Source organism: Mya arenaria, chromosome 8 (genome assembly GCF_026914265.1).
Source record: "Mya arenaria isolate MELC-2E11 chromosome 8, ASM2691426v1".
NCBI classification, from domain to species: domain Eukaryota; kingdom Metazoa; phylum Mollusca; class Bivalvia; order Myida; family Myidae; genus Mya; species Mya arenaria.
This window is the reverse complement of record NC_069129.1, coordinates 63,531,059-63,546,455: the sequence shown is the minus strand read 5'-3', so window position 1 is coordinate 63,546,455 and position 15,397 is coordinate 63,531,059. Positions and strand designations below refer to the sequence as shown.

Genomic DNA, 15,397 nt, shown 5'->3' with positions numbered 1-15,397 from the left:
AATCCTTGATCGTTTACGGCGCGCCAATAAAAATGGGTGACTTATGTTTGATCTTGAGGTGATGACGCACGGCTAACATTGGAGTGGCCACTGTACCCCCTTACATATGACCTGGATTGTTGACTGGAAACTTAGGAACCTCATACACAGAGCCTAGTTTGCTACTACTCTTTTTTCTTCTGATGATTTCACATGCGGACCTTCCATAGAAAGGTATATATCTTGTCTATGAGATAGTTTGACCAAGGGGTGCAAGAAATTACATCACAACCGACGAAGAGTGCGAAATTCTACGGTTCATTTTCCATTAGCGTCATTCCGAAGGACGTTAAAACTCGGTACCAGTAGCTCCATCGCCTGGTGCACTGCATCAGGTGGTCATACTGGGATATTTTGAGAACTCAGTACTCAGGTTTATACGAAGGAAAAACGGTGCTTTACAATGATCGCATAAAAGAACCAAGAGGTCTTCTCGAAAATAGCTAGAGCATAACAACCAGAACTCCGTGTTTATCTCACTGCAACTGGGAATTGTAGCCACTTCTAACTTATGTCACTTCGCGTCAAGCCATAATGCAGCCGATGGGCGTGGGCAGGCCTTCATGAACTCTTTAAGAAAAGAACCTCTAGCTATCGTGCTTGTGCATTATGTCGATTTTGACATGTGGAAGTGTTCAGTGCTTCACGTAAGTAGTCTTGATCAGTTAATTGACTCAATGATCAAGTTTAAAAATGTTCCACTCATACGACATTCAAACAGGCATCTTAAAGGCTCAGGATTAAACTAGAGATTGCTTTTTTTAAAAAGCGCATGTCTCCCCCATTGTGTGGTCGTAGGTGAGAAATAATCAATGATGGACATGAAATTTGTACTTCCTCCCTACCAAGTTTGGTGAACCTAGGTCAAACCATTCTCAAGATATTGAGCGGAAATGTTTTTTACATTGGGGGTCGCCGCGACCTTGACCTTTGACCTAGTGACCCGAAAAACAATAGGGATCTTCTACACCTCATGACCAACCTCCCTACCAAGTTTGGTGAACCTAGGTCAAACCGTTCTCAAGATTTTGAGCAGAAATGTTTTTTATATTGGGGGTCGCCGCGACCTTGACCTTTGACCTAGTGACCCCAAAAACAATAGGGATCCTCTACACCTCACGACCAACCTCCCTACCAAGTTTGGTGAACCTAGGTCAAACCGTTCTCAAGATTTTGAGCAGAAATGTTTTTTATATTGGGGGTCGCCGCGACCTTGACCTTTGACCTAGTGACCCCAAAAACAATAGGGATCCTCTACACCTCACGACCAACCTCCCTACCAAGTTTGGTGATCCTAGGTCATGCGGTTTTCCAGTTATCGATCGGAAACGAACAAAGCATTCTCCTGATATTGCACGGAAATATTTTTTTACATTAGAGGTCACAGCGACGTTGACCTTTGACCTTGTGACCCCCCAAAATATAGGAGTTTTCTAAACCTCATGATCAACCTCCCTACCAAGTTTGGTGAACCTAGGTCAAACCATTCTCAAGATATTGAGCGGAAATGTTTTTTACATTGGGGGTCGCCGCGACCTTGACCTTTGACCTAGTGACCCCAAAACCAATAGGGATCTTCTACACCTCATGACCAACCTCCCTACCAAGTTTGGTGAACCTAGGTCAAACCGTTCTCAAGATTTTGAGCAGAAATGTTTTTTATATTGGGGGTCGCCGCGACCTTGACCTTTGACCTAGTGACCCCAAAAACAATAGGGATCCTCTACACCTCACGACCAACCTCCCTACCAAGTTTGGTGATCCTAGGTCATGCGGTTTTCCAGTTATCGATCGGAAACGAAGTGTGACGTACGGACGGACTGACGGACTACCGGACTGACGGACAGGGCAAAAACAATATGTCTCCCCCAGAGAGGGGGAGACATAATAATTATAGAATAAAGTGAGTACAGAACATGAGAAAGTCTAAGATAATGTATGATTAAATCCAAAGGTCCACACGATGTTTATTGAAATGAAATTTATTGGAAATACCAACAAAACCCCTATACCACTGACTCCGTATATTCTAACGAGTTGAATAAGTAGGCGGACCATAGCGCTTTGCAAACAGTACCTGAGCAGCTGCCGGATAAGACTGAAGAAATAACTAGAGAAATACTTACATTCTCAAATGAAATTTCATTTAAACTTCTGTGTCTTAAATGAATGTAATGCACGCGATTTCGAATGAAAAATTAATCTGCCAATACTGATTGTCGTACAATATGTATATTTTATGAAAATAACAGTGTATGATTATTTTGTTTAAAAAATATTTAAACCAAACATTTCTTCAAAAATGGAAATCATTAGTATACAAAGCAATATAGAATTTTGGCATTAAAAGTCACGTGATATGCAAATTTCGTAATGACGTTGTACGCGCTAATTTTAGACTATCCACACGGTAAATTATATCATAATATATGGATAGAAAAAGTAAGAAAAGTTAAGAGAACTCATTTGGATATGTATGTATACAATAAAATAAGTCTACATCATCAAAACATAATGGGACATTAATTACTAAGACAAAACTAGATTATAAATTCTCTAAGTATTGACTAAAATCTGGCCCAAATTTCTCGAGCCACCTTTAAAACATTGAAACAAGATACAGCTAAGCTCACTATTTGTGCTTAGACATTGTTTGTGTAATGTTTACATTCGTTAGATTATCTGGACAGGACAATTATATTTATGGTAATCACGATAAACTTTTTTGTTTACCAACCGACATTGTGCTTAACGAAATAAACTTCTTATGCGTATTACGCTCAAGCAACTTTTAGAAATCGGGGGCTGTATCTAATACTTAATATGCTTTCGGTTGCGAGGTCCAAAAACTTTGAATAATAGTACATTGTCTGGTCCAAAACAAATAATACTAGAGCAGAGATAGACATGTTGGTAAACAGCACATTACCAGGTCCAAAAAATGAATACTAGTGCAGAGATAGACATGTTGGTAAACAGCACATTACCAGGTCAAAAATGAATACTAGTGCAGAGACATACATGTTGGTAAACAGCACATTACCAGGTCAAAAATGAATACTAGTGCAGAGACAGACATGTTGGTAAACAGCACATTACCAGGTCAAAAATGAATACTAGTGCAGAGACAGACATGTTGGTAAACAGCACATTACCAGGTCAAAAATGAATACTAGTGCAGAGACAGACATGTTGGGAAACAGCACATTACCAGGTCAAAAATGAATACTAGTGCTAAAATAGACACGTTGTTAAACAGCACATTACCAGAACAAAAAACAACAAGCAAATTCGTTGAATTGATATCCCCCGCCTGATTAGGCAAAGTTCATGGATTGGAAATGAAAAGTAGGTGGAACATTCCTATATCAACATGTTATATGGCTGCATAGAAATGGATCGTTATGAACGTTGGATATAAGTTTTAGTTTTTTTTAGAATTATTATCATATGTTTAGTCATACATGTATGAACATAATCCGACCAATCACTGCCATGAAATGGTTTCGGACAAGATTTTTGTAAGATTTGACCTAGTGACCTAATTTTTTATCACATGTGACTCAGTTTTCTAATTTTTTATCACATGTGACCCAGTTTTAAACATGTCACAAAGAGTTCATCAAGTAAAACATTCTGATCACGTTTCATGAATATTAGACCATACAAAATGCCTGTAATGTGTTCCAAAGACTTTACTAAGATTTAACCTAGTGACCTAATTTTCGATCATATGTGACCCAGTTTTATACATATCCAAGAGTTCATTAAGGAAAACATTTTGATTAAGTTTCATGAATATTTGACCATGTATAATGCCTCTAGTTTGTTCCAAAGATTTTTCTAATATTTGACCTAGTTTTTGACCCCATGTGACTCACTTTTACAATCGGTCCATATTTCATCAAGGGGTACATCCTGACCAAGTTTAAGCATAATCTGACCAATCATTACCATGATATGGTTCCTGACAAGATTTTTCTAAGATTTAACCTTGTGACCTAATTTTCGATCATATGCGACCCAGTTTTATATATGTCCAAGAATTCATTAAGGAAAACATTTTGATTCAGTTTCATGAATATTTCATGTATAATGCCTCTAGTTTGTTCCAAAGAGTTTTCTAAGATTTGAGCTAGTAACCAAGTTTTTGACTCCATGTGACCGACTTTTACAATGGTCGAGATTTGATCAAGGGGAACATTCTGACCAAATTTGAGCATTTTCTGATCAATGCCTACCAAGATATGGTTACGGATGGAGGGACGGACGGACGGAAAAACGGACAACGCCAAAACAATATCCCCCTCCCGAAACCTTTGATTGTCAGGGAGATTAAAAATACTAGTGCAGAGATAGACATGTTGGTAAACCGCACATTACCAGGTAAAAAAACGAATACTAGTGCAGAGATAGACACGTTGGTAAACAGTACATTACCAGGTAAAAAAAATGAACACTAGTGCAAAGATAGACACGTTGGTAAACCGCACATTACCAGGTAAAAAAACCGAATACTAGTGCAGAGATAGACACGTTGGTAAACAGTACATTACCAGGTAAAAAAATGAATACTAGTGCAAAGATAGACACGTTGGTAAACAGCACATTACCAGGTAAAAAAATGAATACTAGTGCAAAGATAGACACGTTGGTAAACAGCACATTACCAGGTAAAAAAAGGAATACTAGTGCAAACGTAGACATGTTGGTAAACAGCACATTACTAGGTCAAAAAATGAATACTAGTGTAAAGATAGACATGTTGGTAAACAGCACATTACCAGGTCAAAAAATGAATACTAGTGCAAAGATAGACATGTTGGTAAACAGCACATTACCAGGTCAAAAAATGAATACTAGTGCAGAGACAGACACGCTGGTATACAGTTCATTGCCAGGTCAAAAAACAAGAGGCCCAAAAGGGCCTATGCTCTACTGGCTGTGTTTGTGTGGTCAACAGCACTGTTTTCGAAAAGAACCAACCTCTTATGGATATCTAAATACTGTACACGTTTCATCGAGATACAATCAAAAATGAAGACTGTATCGTGTTAACAAGCAATTGTTTACACAATAGCATTTTTTTATACTATCATGGCCCATAATCTAGGCATGCATGGGCTGATCTGGCTGGTTTTCGAAAGGAACCAAGCTCTAATGAATATCTAGATACTGTACAAGTTTCGTTGAGATACAATCAAAACTGAAGGCTGTATCATGTTAACAAGGAATTGTTTACAGACGCACGGACGCACAGATGCACATACTACGTACACATTACTATCGCATAAGCTCTTTTGGCCTTTGGCCAGTAGAGCTAAAAACAATGAATATTAGTGCAGAGATAGACACGCTGGTATACAGTATATTGCCAGAACAAAAAACAATGAATATTAGTGCAGAAATAGACACGCTGGGAAACAGTACATTGTCAGGTCCAAAACAATTAATAATAGTGCAGAGATAGACTCACTGGTAAACAGATCACATCAGACATGTGCCTCCCTGGGGTTCATTTCTAAATAGAAGTACGAGTATTGGTACCATATTTGAACAAGAACAGTCCCGAGATTCAACTTCCACATCCAGCAATTCCAACCAACCTGTTTTCATTCAAATTATTCTTGAGTTATTATTATGTCGTGCGTACTTGGCATACACCTTGTCCTAACTTACATCTATACACTTAGTTGGTGAGTTAAACCATGTTGTTGATATAATTTTTTCTCATTTTCAAAATATCATCCCAAAAGCTGTCGATGAATTCTGTTCTGCAAAACATCTAGGTGTAGCAGAGAAGCATGTACTTATTGTACAGGTCAAATTTCTGTATGTAACATTTCCATATGTATATAGTGTTGTAGATCTTAAAAGCATCATCAGCAGACAAGCTTGGCACTGAAATCTGTTTACACTGCATTTCCCATGAAGTAGCGCATAACCTACCGTGGATCTTTCCACAATGCTTCAGTAGTGCTAATGTGTAATTTCGTAACATGCTAAAGACATTTAAATTGTTAAAAAAGGCTAATGTAGAGGTCATGAATATGTTTATTTTATTGGTTGTCACTCTGACATCATTTACAAGTACATGTATATTCCGAGGGGTAAAAGTGAAGCAGTTCTAAGTGACATTAAATAAACAAGATATGTCACAGAGACAGCACACTAAACTATTCCATGTTTTGAAGATTGCAAAGTTTTATTGAAACACATCCATGGATCACTGCAAAATTAGAACACATGCAAAGTCTTAAACCTTGGTTTTCACTTATCAATCTGGATAAAATAAAATTTATTTCATAAGAACTCAAGAAAAAAAATACCATACTTATAAAAGAAATATTTTTAACATATGTTCAGCTCATTGGAAGCAAGGTAAGAGGATTCTCAAATCATTGAATCAATCACTCTGATATAAATAAACAGTTATAATTTAATAATTCAATAACAGCATCGTGCTACAAGCAAATAAAATATCCTAATTTTCTAACTATCACATTTGTCATTGGTAATCCTTGCTTCTTCTGTCCTGGGTAATGTTGTAGTTTTCCGTTTCATATTTATGGGTCTTTTTTCCAGTTTGAACAGCTTGTTGTAGTATGAGTCATTTATAAAGTCATCCAAGTGCAGTGCCACGATTCTGTCACCAATCTTGGCATTACCCTTTTTTATCTTTCTTCCATAATTTGTTGGCGTCAAATCATCGAGACCAAATTCCACAGTTTTCTGTTTTTTTAAGCCATCTATCACAATTGCTATGTACCTGTCTGGTTTTGGTGTTTGATAAACCCTTATTACAGACAGTTTGTTCTGCCGATATAAGTTAAATGCAACATTGACTATCATGAAAGATATAAGGCATACATATCCTAAAAGAATGTCAGGAACTTCAATATCTAAAAGTGGAATCAGGACATCTTCAGCCTCCCCCGAGTTCATACACACAAACGTTCCAAAGCTTAGCATTGCGAATGCTCCAAGAGAAACGTAAAAGGTTTGTTTGATCCCAATCAAGTAAAGGCGTCGGTGATAGATGATATGACAGTCCCTTGAAACCTTATCCACGTCATACATAGGCACTATGTGCTTCTTCCCGATGTCTGAACTGACGGGAATCTCTTCAGCAGCCAGTTTTGCTACACTGCTATCTGGTGAAGGATGAGACTTCAAATTTGGCGCATTCGATGCAAATCTTTGATGAAAAGTCACAGGACATTTTCCATGAGCTCTCTACAATATAAAGACAAAAAGTAAAAGAAAACATAGCATAAAATACAAATATCCATAAATATCATTTTACTGTACAGGTCTGTGAAGAAACAAAAACACTTATATATAAAACTAAAAATACCAATTCAGTAAAAATTGCTTTAAAATATAAGTATATAGTAACTTCAAAATTTAATACAGCACAATATAATTTTAATATATATGAGCTTGAAACCACACACATTCATTGCATGTGCTATGTGTTACTAGTAATATATTTTATAAACACTTATTTCTATTTTGTATTGATATTAGTTTTTATTCATTCATACTAGTACTCAAAAGTACAATGTATAAGCCCCTATCCCCAAAAAAATCTTTGTTTCCACTAACATCTCAAAATAAAAGGGTATGTCTACAGGCAGGCATAACTTTTTTTCTTTTTGTTTTTAGAACCAGGATTCTGTACCAAACCAACCAATATCAGTGTTAATGGTTTATCACTATTGTAGAAAAATGTAAGCGTAAAATTGTAAAATATTAACATGTTCACTCAAATAAATGCATATTTTTTTAGAAAATTACGGAAAACTCCATACTTGAACAAACAAGAGGGCCAAATGGCCCTGAATCGCTCACCTGTCATATATTGCACATTCTACCATTATATACAAATATTGAAAACCTAAGCCTATGAACACGGGGCGTGGCCAATTTTGACCCCAGGGCTAAAGTTTGAACAATCTTAATAGTGGTCCGATAAACGATGCTTCATACCAAATATCTAAGGCCTTCGCCTTTTGGTTTCGAAGAAGAAGATTTTTTAAGTTTTCATCATATACATATATAAGGAAACCCATGACCGCCCCGGTGGGGCCATTTTTTGACCCCAGGGCCAAAGATTGAACAATATTGGTACAAGTCAACTAGATGATATATCATGCCAAATATCTAAGCTCTTGTCACTACCTGATTTTACGTGTGTATCTATATAATTATTATGTATATTTGTTATTAATTGTTGTATGTGGCCCATATTGAAAATTGGTATGTGTACTAAATATATTATCCAGTTTAAATTAAGACGTTACTTGTCTTTGTGAGTTCGGAGAAGATTTTTTAAGTTTTCACTATAACACATATAGAGAAAACCCATCAGCCCCGGGGTGTGGCCAATTTTGACCCCAGGGCCATAACTTAAACAAACTTTGTAGAGGTCCACTAGACGATGAATCATGCCAAATATCTAAGCTCTAAGCCACGTAAGTTCAGAGGAGATGATTTTTGAAGTTTTCACTATAAACATATAGAGAAAACCCATGACCCCCCAAGGGGGCAGGGCCAATTTTGACCCCAAGGCCATAATTTGAACAATCTTTGTAGAGGTCCACTAGACGATGAATCATGCCAAATATCTAAGCTCTAGCCCAAGTAAGTTCAGAGGAGAAGATTTTTTAAGTTTTAACTATAAACATATATAGAGAATACCCTAACCCCCTGGGGCGGGGCCAATTTTGACCCCAAGGCCATAATTTGAACAATCTTTGTAGAGGTCCACTAGACGATGAATCATGCCAAATATCTAAGCTCTAGTCCAAGTAAGTTCAAAGGAGAAGATTTTTAAAGTTTTCACTATAAACATATAGAGAAAACCCATGACCCCCCGGCGCGGGGCCAATTTTGACCCCAAGGCCATAATTTGAACAATCTTTGTAAAGGTCCACTAGACGATGAATCATGCCAAATATCTAAGCTCTAGTCCAAGTAAGTTCAGAGGAGAAGATTTTTGAAGTTTTAACTATAAACATATAGAGAATACCCATGACCCCCGGGGCGGGGCCAATTTTGACCCCAGGGCCATAATTTGAACAAACTTTGTAGAGGTCCACTAGACGATGAATCATGCCAAATATCTAAGCTCTAGGCCAAGTAAGTTCAGAGGAGAAGATTTTTTAAGTTTTCACTATAAACATATAGAGAAAACCCATGACCCCCCGGGGCGGGGCCAATTTTGACCCAAGGGCCATAATTTGAACAATCTTGGTAGAGGACCATTTGGTGATCCTCCCTATCATAAATCAACGGCCTAAGCCTTGTGGTTTGGGAGAAGAAGATTTTTAAAGTTTTTCCTTTTGGTTGCCATGGCAACCAGAGTTCTGCATGGAATTGAATTCTTTGAAAAACTTTGATAGAAGACCACCCAAGGAACATCCCTATGAAGTTTTATTAATATTGGCCCAGCGGTTAAGGAGGAGATGTCTTTTAAGTAAATTGTTGACGGATGACGCACGACGGACGACGGACAAAAGGCGATCACAAAAGCTCACCTTGTCACAAAGTGACAGGTGAGCTCAAAAGTGTAGGTGCAATGGATCAGTATAATGGAAACAAACATTTATTTTTTACGCCAAGTTTAAAATAACAAGTTTAAATTGATGAACGCTGATGCGATTGCTGAAAAGTATCACCTGTACAAATAATCTGTAGACTTTCTTAGCAGCATTTTTATGGCCCAGTGTTGAAGCCTGCCTAAGCGGTAAGGTGGAGACGGTGAACAGAAACATCGCTATAACATCAGTGTCCAATGGCTGTTTGGTGCAGGACAAACATCTAAAATTTAAATAAAACCAGACATCAATTTAAAAACATATTCCATTTATCCTTTTCATTGTTTTGAATTTGACTTGAAAGTGCAACATCTCTACTTTATAAAACTAATTTAAAAAAAAAACGGTTTCTTAAAGCTGTCAGAACTTATGATGTCTCGCAAATGTTGTCATAACTTATAGGATTTTTTTTCCTTATAAGAACAGGTGTTTGAAGACATTTTTTATGCAGGCATATACATATGATATGTGTGCATACAATAGTCCATTACGCTTAAACATAATACTAAATACCATAATTATTCAAAAATCCTTAGATATTGAGTTTTGTTTGTAAATAGTTTGATATCTTTCTAGATGGTTGTCTTTTATTCTGGATACAAAAAGTATTCAATGATTACAGTCAGTATCTGTTGGACATCTGACTGTTTTTCTGAATTAGGTGAATTAAACATGGAAATCATTGAACAAGTAATATTTATGCCAACCATAAATTGCAGATCATAGTTTATCTAAACATGTACTTGTTTCCATTTTAGAGAAACGATAATTATTTATTTTCTGTTTAGAAAGTATCTTTTTATTCTGATTAATATTGAATAAAAAGCCATTCCAGTTATTAATATCCAATATCACAAGCATATGTCTGAACTATATCATCTGCCAATATTGGCTACTAAATTCAACAGGAGTTGAACCAATACAAACTTGTACCACCACGAAGAGAAGTACAAGATTCAGAGAAGTCTTTTAATATAAGTATTTAATAGTAAAACTTCCTTCATATAGTTATAAGATATCATATATGCACTATTCAATAATATTAATATACATGATCTAAAATTCAATGGTGATAAGGTATGGATCCTTGTTATTTCCACACTATCTGGATACAGGATACATCTACTAAAAACTACATATATTGGCAACGTCACCAAATCTGGTATGACTTCACAGTGGTACGAGATTGTAATCATTCTAATGGTACAACTTCTTTTGATACCTACAGGATTAGGGACAATACACCAGTGGCAATGTTCATAAAACTTCTTAAGTCATTTCTTAACTTCAATCAATTAAGTCTGTCAATCAATTAAGTCTGTCAATCAATTAATTTCCAAGTCAAATTAAAAGAAAAGTATAAATATTTTTTGCATAAAGGTATGTATTTTGAATCAAATCAATGAAAATAAAAAGTATTTAAGATATAACATAGTTAAATCATATGTTTTAAGTAAGTTACTTTTAATGACTAAATGACTTAAGATCTTTTATGAATACCACCACAGATGTTAAAAGGTTATAACAGAGTCAAGGAACCCACAACTTCCACCAAACAAAGCCCGAATAAAAGGTATCTAAACAAATTAAATTATATTCTCACTTGTTAAAAAAATTATGAACATCATTTTTAAAAATCAGAACGTGAAAACTGTCGGTCAGATGGACAAAATCCAGTGTTTCTGCAAGGCCTTTACGGCTAGTCGGGCCTGATAAGGCAAGGCTATAAGTATCGACACTTGTTAATTGTGCTGACATGATATAATCTGCCTTGCGACAAGCCTTATCAAACAATCTTCATTTTTGACAAAACAGGTTATTGCTGCAATTGCATCGGTTGACTGAATGCCGGTAGGCGTGTCCTGAGTATTACAACATTTGTATCAGTATTGACAACAGCAAGAAGGCATGTCAGTGAGGACACACAGTGCTCTTTACCCATCTTCACAACAGGATGGTGTGAAAAACACCACTGTCAAAATATGTAAGGACCTTCATCCATATAAACGCCTATGATTGTGAAGCAAACAACAAGACTTTGTGTTCATTGACTTAGGCAACATAACTATGTTGTTTGTCGACACGTATCATTTTGAATTGTAACTGAGAAGCATGGGTGAAGAAAAGATTATACCTTAGTATCACAATTTTACTCATTTTGAATAAAGGTAAATTAAATTGAAAAAACACATTTGCATGAATATATTATTCCCTTATAATTAAGCTTTTTCAATGATGGGCTGTTGCAGATTTTGCTGTGATGTTAACAGTGCCAATTGAATGTAAAACATACCCACGTTAAAAAGAATTTGAGTCAACAAAATCATTGATATTTTTTGGTCAGAATACTAGAAAAATAACCAAAACAAGCAAATAATTTTTTTTAACCTTTAAGCAAATATATTTTGTATTATAATTAATTTCATTGTAGTAGGTTATCCTTAATAAAAGCAACATATAAACAGTAATTGGAAATTTGTTTAAAATACAGGAAATTACACCATTTTGATTTCTAAAATAAACCAAATAGACAATGAGTGGACTATGTTTCAGGACCCATCGTCCTGACATATCTTAAGAACTTTATGGCAGAGCCCCTACAACCCCTTACATTTTTTGATGGAAACCCTGAAACCCCTTACATTGAGTTGGACCCAGTCAAATTTAACGTTCAGCACGGCTGGATGAATGGTTTTCGAGGTGTCTGCTAATGCACCAGTCAATTATAACCATTGCCTCCCCAGGTTTTGGACTTATGGTCCAGCCGATCCAGGTAGAATCCCCACCCAGTGGGCTCAAGCTGCTGGTAAAATATCCATAAAACCCCCCGCAACCCAAGGACATCCAAGGTAAGGCCAATGCCCCACTATTTTCGGCACAGAAAAAACACTATTTTCGGCACAGAAAAAAACACAACGCATTCACCTGGCCCTTCAGGGCTACCTGAAAACACATGGTCAATTTCCCCCGCTATACCTCCGGAACTAGGGGGAGGGGCATGATTACAATTAACTAATGCATAAATGGGCATCAGATATTAGTCTAGGAGTTTTTTTGATGATTTTAGTACCAGTCAGTGTTTTCAGGGAGTCAGTGTTTTCAGGGATAAAGAACAAATTTGTGTGAAAATGATTTGGACCGCCTTCGGTCCAAATTTTTGCTAGCCGTGACCTTCACAGTATGGTGATAATAAACAATTAAACGTAGTAGAAAATGTGTCTTCTCGATAACGTTGAGAAAGTATATATCAGAACTGTAACCGTTGACATAACATTAAAACTTCAAGCAAGTTATACCTTTAAAAATAGTTCAGTTACCTTTTGTGTTTTTCCAAGTAGTACCCGTTACAGAGGAGTTATATTTGCCGGGACCCGGGATCGATTGTCGGGGTAGGTATAAAATCCGGCCCTATAAGGTCTCTACAGAGATATATAGGTAAGAAAAACACGGCCCTAGCGTCTAACTTTTTAATTCTTCACCAATTTAATACATTTTTGTATCGTTGTAAAGAAGAAACAACCAGCTTTCAGAAAATGTTTTGGTTTTTAATTTCTAGTTTAAAAATTTATGCTAATATTACCTTAACGTCATTGTTGGAAACAGCGTATTTTCACTACAGTAGTGTCTAACTTTTCTAATTCTTGATACTTTTTTAAAGTTTTGGTATTATTGTTAAGAAGGAACAACCAGCTTTCAGAAAATGTTCTGGTTTTAAATTCCTATCTTTATAAGTTATGTAAATAATGTCTAATGGTCACCGTTGAAATTCGCGTAATATCGCACAGAAGCGCAAGTATGGAAAACACGGCCCTAGTGTCTTTCTATTTTAATTCTTCATCAATTTAATAAATGTTGGTATCGTTGCAAAGTAGACATAACCAGATTTTAGAAAATGGTTTTGGTTTTAAATTCCTACTTTTATAAGCTAAGTAAATAATGTCTAAAGGTCACCGTTGATATTCGCGGAATATCGCACAGAAGCGCAAATATGGAAAACAATTTAAAACCGGGACTATTAAAGTCGATCAGGGGTTAGGACACTAATCGGAGCTACGGAGCGGGAGGTCGTGGGTTCGATCCCGGGTCGCGTTATACCGAAAGACGTTAAAAGCTGGTACAAGTAGCTCCCTTGTCTGGCGCTTGGCATTTAAAGGGTAGTGCTTTGAAAAGTGGTGTACTCAGTACTGGTTCAACCCAGGAAAGTTGTATCCCGTGTATCGGTGCTTTACACCGAGCACGTTAAAGAACCAAGAGGTCTCTTCGCAAAGAGCTAGGGTATCGCACCCGGATCTCTTGTATCTCACTTTGTTTCTTCAAGTCTTCCAATGTCTGGATTTGACTGCGAATTGCTTTCACTTCTGTCTCATGTCACTTATGGCATTTAAACACAATTTAAGTCGTGATGGCGTCACGGCGGGGTCAAGCCATAATATGCAGCCAATGGGCGCGGGCAGACCTTGATAAACTCAAATAAACAAACAAAAGACAATGATCGGTAAACGATCAGCAACGGGCGCCCGGGATCACAAGTTTCTTACATACTTTCACACATATTTATATCGAGAAATCCTTGCAAATCGTATCAGCGTCTGAAGCGGTAGGCCCATACCCCTGATATTTCGTTTGTAGCATCATACAGTGGTCATCCACCAAGTTTTTTCAAAATATTCCCATGGGAACAAAACTGGCAACACCCTGTTGTACAAAAGTTTGCGATAGACTTTTATGGATAAATATTTGGATTTTTTGGTGTGTGAAACCGCTTACGTCCGAATCTTACTATTTTGTATATATCATCATATTTAATAATTTAGGGATGCCAAGGAATATTCGAAAATTCGATCGAACGTTTAATATTCGAATGTCAAAATCGGTATTCGATGAAATAAAATAATAAACCTTCTTCCTACAACTGTGCTGTTGTATATATTGGCTTGTCTTGTTTTTACAACGACTGACCCCAAATGCCCGAGGCGCGTCATATATCAATTAGGGACACATAGTCGGGGACTATAAACAGTACCCGTAATTTCACAAAAACTGGCTATAAGACAAGTGACCTCAAACAATGTTCAATTATTTTCGGTAAATTTTAATGACCATTACTAGGTTATATACGGAATCGGCCAAAGTGGTGTCATGACTTCCAATTTATCTGTGCAATATTGCTCAAATCGCCGTAATGATATGGATGACATGTGCTAGATATATGCTGTTTCCATGTTTCGACAAAACGTTCGTGCTTTGAAATGTAACTGTTTAGAATAGCAATTTAGGTTATTTTCGTTTTATTTATCTAATTCCCGAGTAGGTTTGGGGTTTCCATAGATGTATTTAGTAGATGTCAATCCGAGAACGAGGCTGCTCGTCCTACAGAACGACCCGTTGGTGCATCACGACATTCAGCCAGCATTAGTTACGACCATCGCCTTTTTCAGTGGAACTGAAATGTGTCGCTTTAATTTGTACTATTGCTTTTGAAAAAAAAATGTAAATGGGGAATTACAGTGCTAATGATTGGAAAAATCAGGGTCCTTCGCGTATACCGACTATGACGAAGAATGGTTAAAATGCCCCGGCTATTACTAAAGCAAATAATACTAGTATCAGAAATGGATGGCACAGTTAAACATCGTAGTGACCTCCTGGTGCTCCAGCATGTCTTTTGTCACTATTGTTGTATGTATATCTAAAATATTTGTAATACGTACTTTTTCTATAATTATAAAACAACATCTTGTTGTGATGGTGTTTTG

At 36.7% G+C, this 15,397-nt stretch overlaps 1 protein-coding gene across 2 annotated transcripts; it reads right to left on the bottom strand.

Annotated features, from left to right (window-relative positions):
• Positions 1-6,084: 6,084 nt before the first annotated feature.
• LOC128243466 (uncharacterized) lies at positions 6,085-13,015 on the bottom strand. 2 transcript variants are annotated; one of them, XM_052961261.1, is made up of 3 exons: positions 12,959-13,015; positions 9,723-9,864; positions 6,085-7,275 (listed from the first exon to the last, which is right to left on the bottom strand). In XM_052961261.1, exons 2-3 carry the CDS (start codon positions 9,816-9,818, stop codon positions 6,532-6,534), a joined length of 840 nt encoding a protein of 279 aa, XP_052817221.1. In that variant the 5' UTR covers positions 9,819-9,864; positions 12,959-13,015; the 3' UTR covers positions 6,085-6,531. The 2 variants fall into 2 exon arrangements, with proteins under 2 accessions (XP_052817221.1, XP_052817222.1); XM_052961262.1 differs by having other exon boundaries at positions 12,938-12,972.
• Between the last annotated feature and the right edge of the window lie 2,382 nt (positions 13,016-15,397).

Coding starts and splice junctions, on each gene's coding strand:
- LOC128243466 (XM_052961261.1), bottom strand. CDS start 9,818: ATGTTTCTGTTCACCGTCTCCACCTTACCGCTTAGGCAGGCTTCAACA. Junction 7,276..9,722: donor TCTACAGATTATTTGTACAG/GTGATACTTTTC, acceptor TTTATATTGTAG/AGAGCTCATGGAAAATGTCC.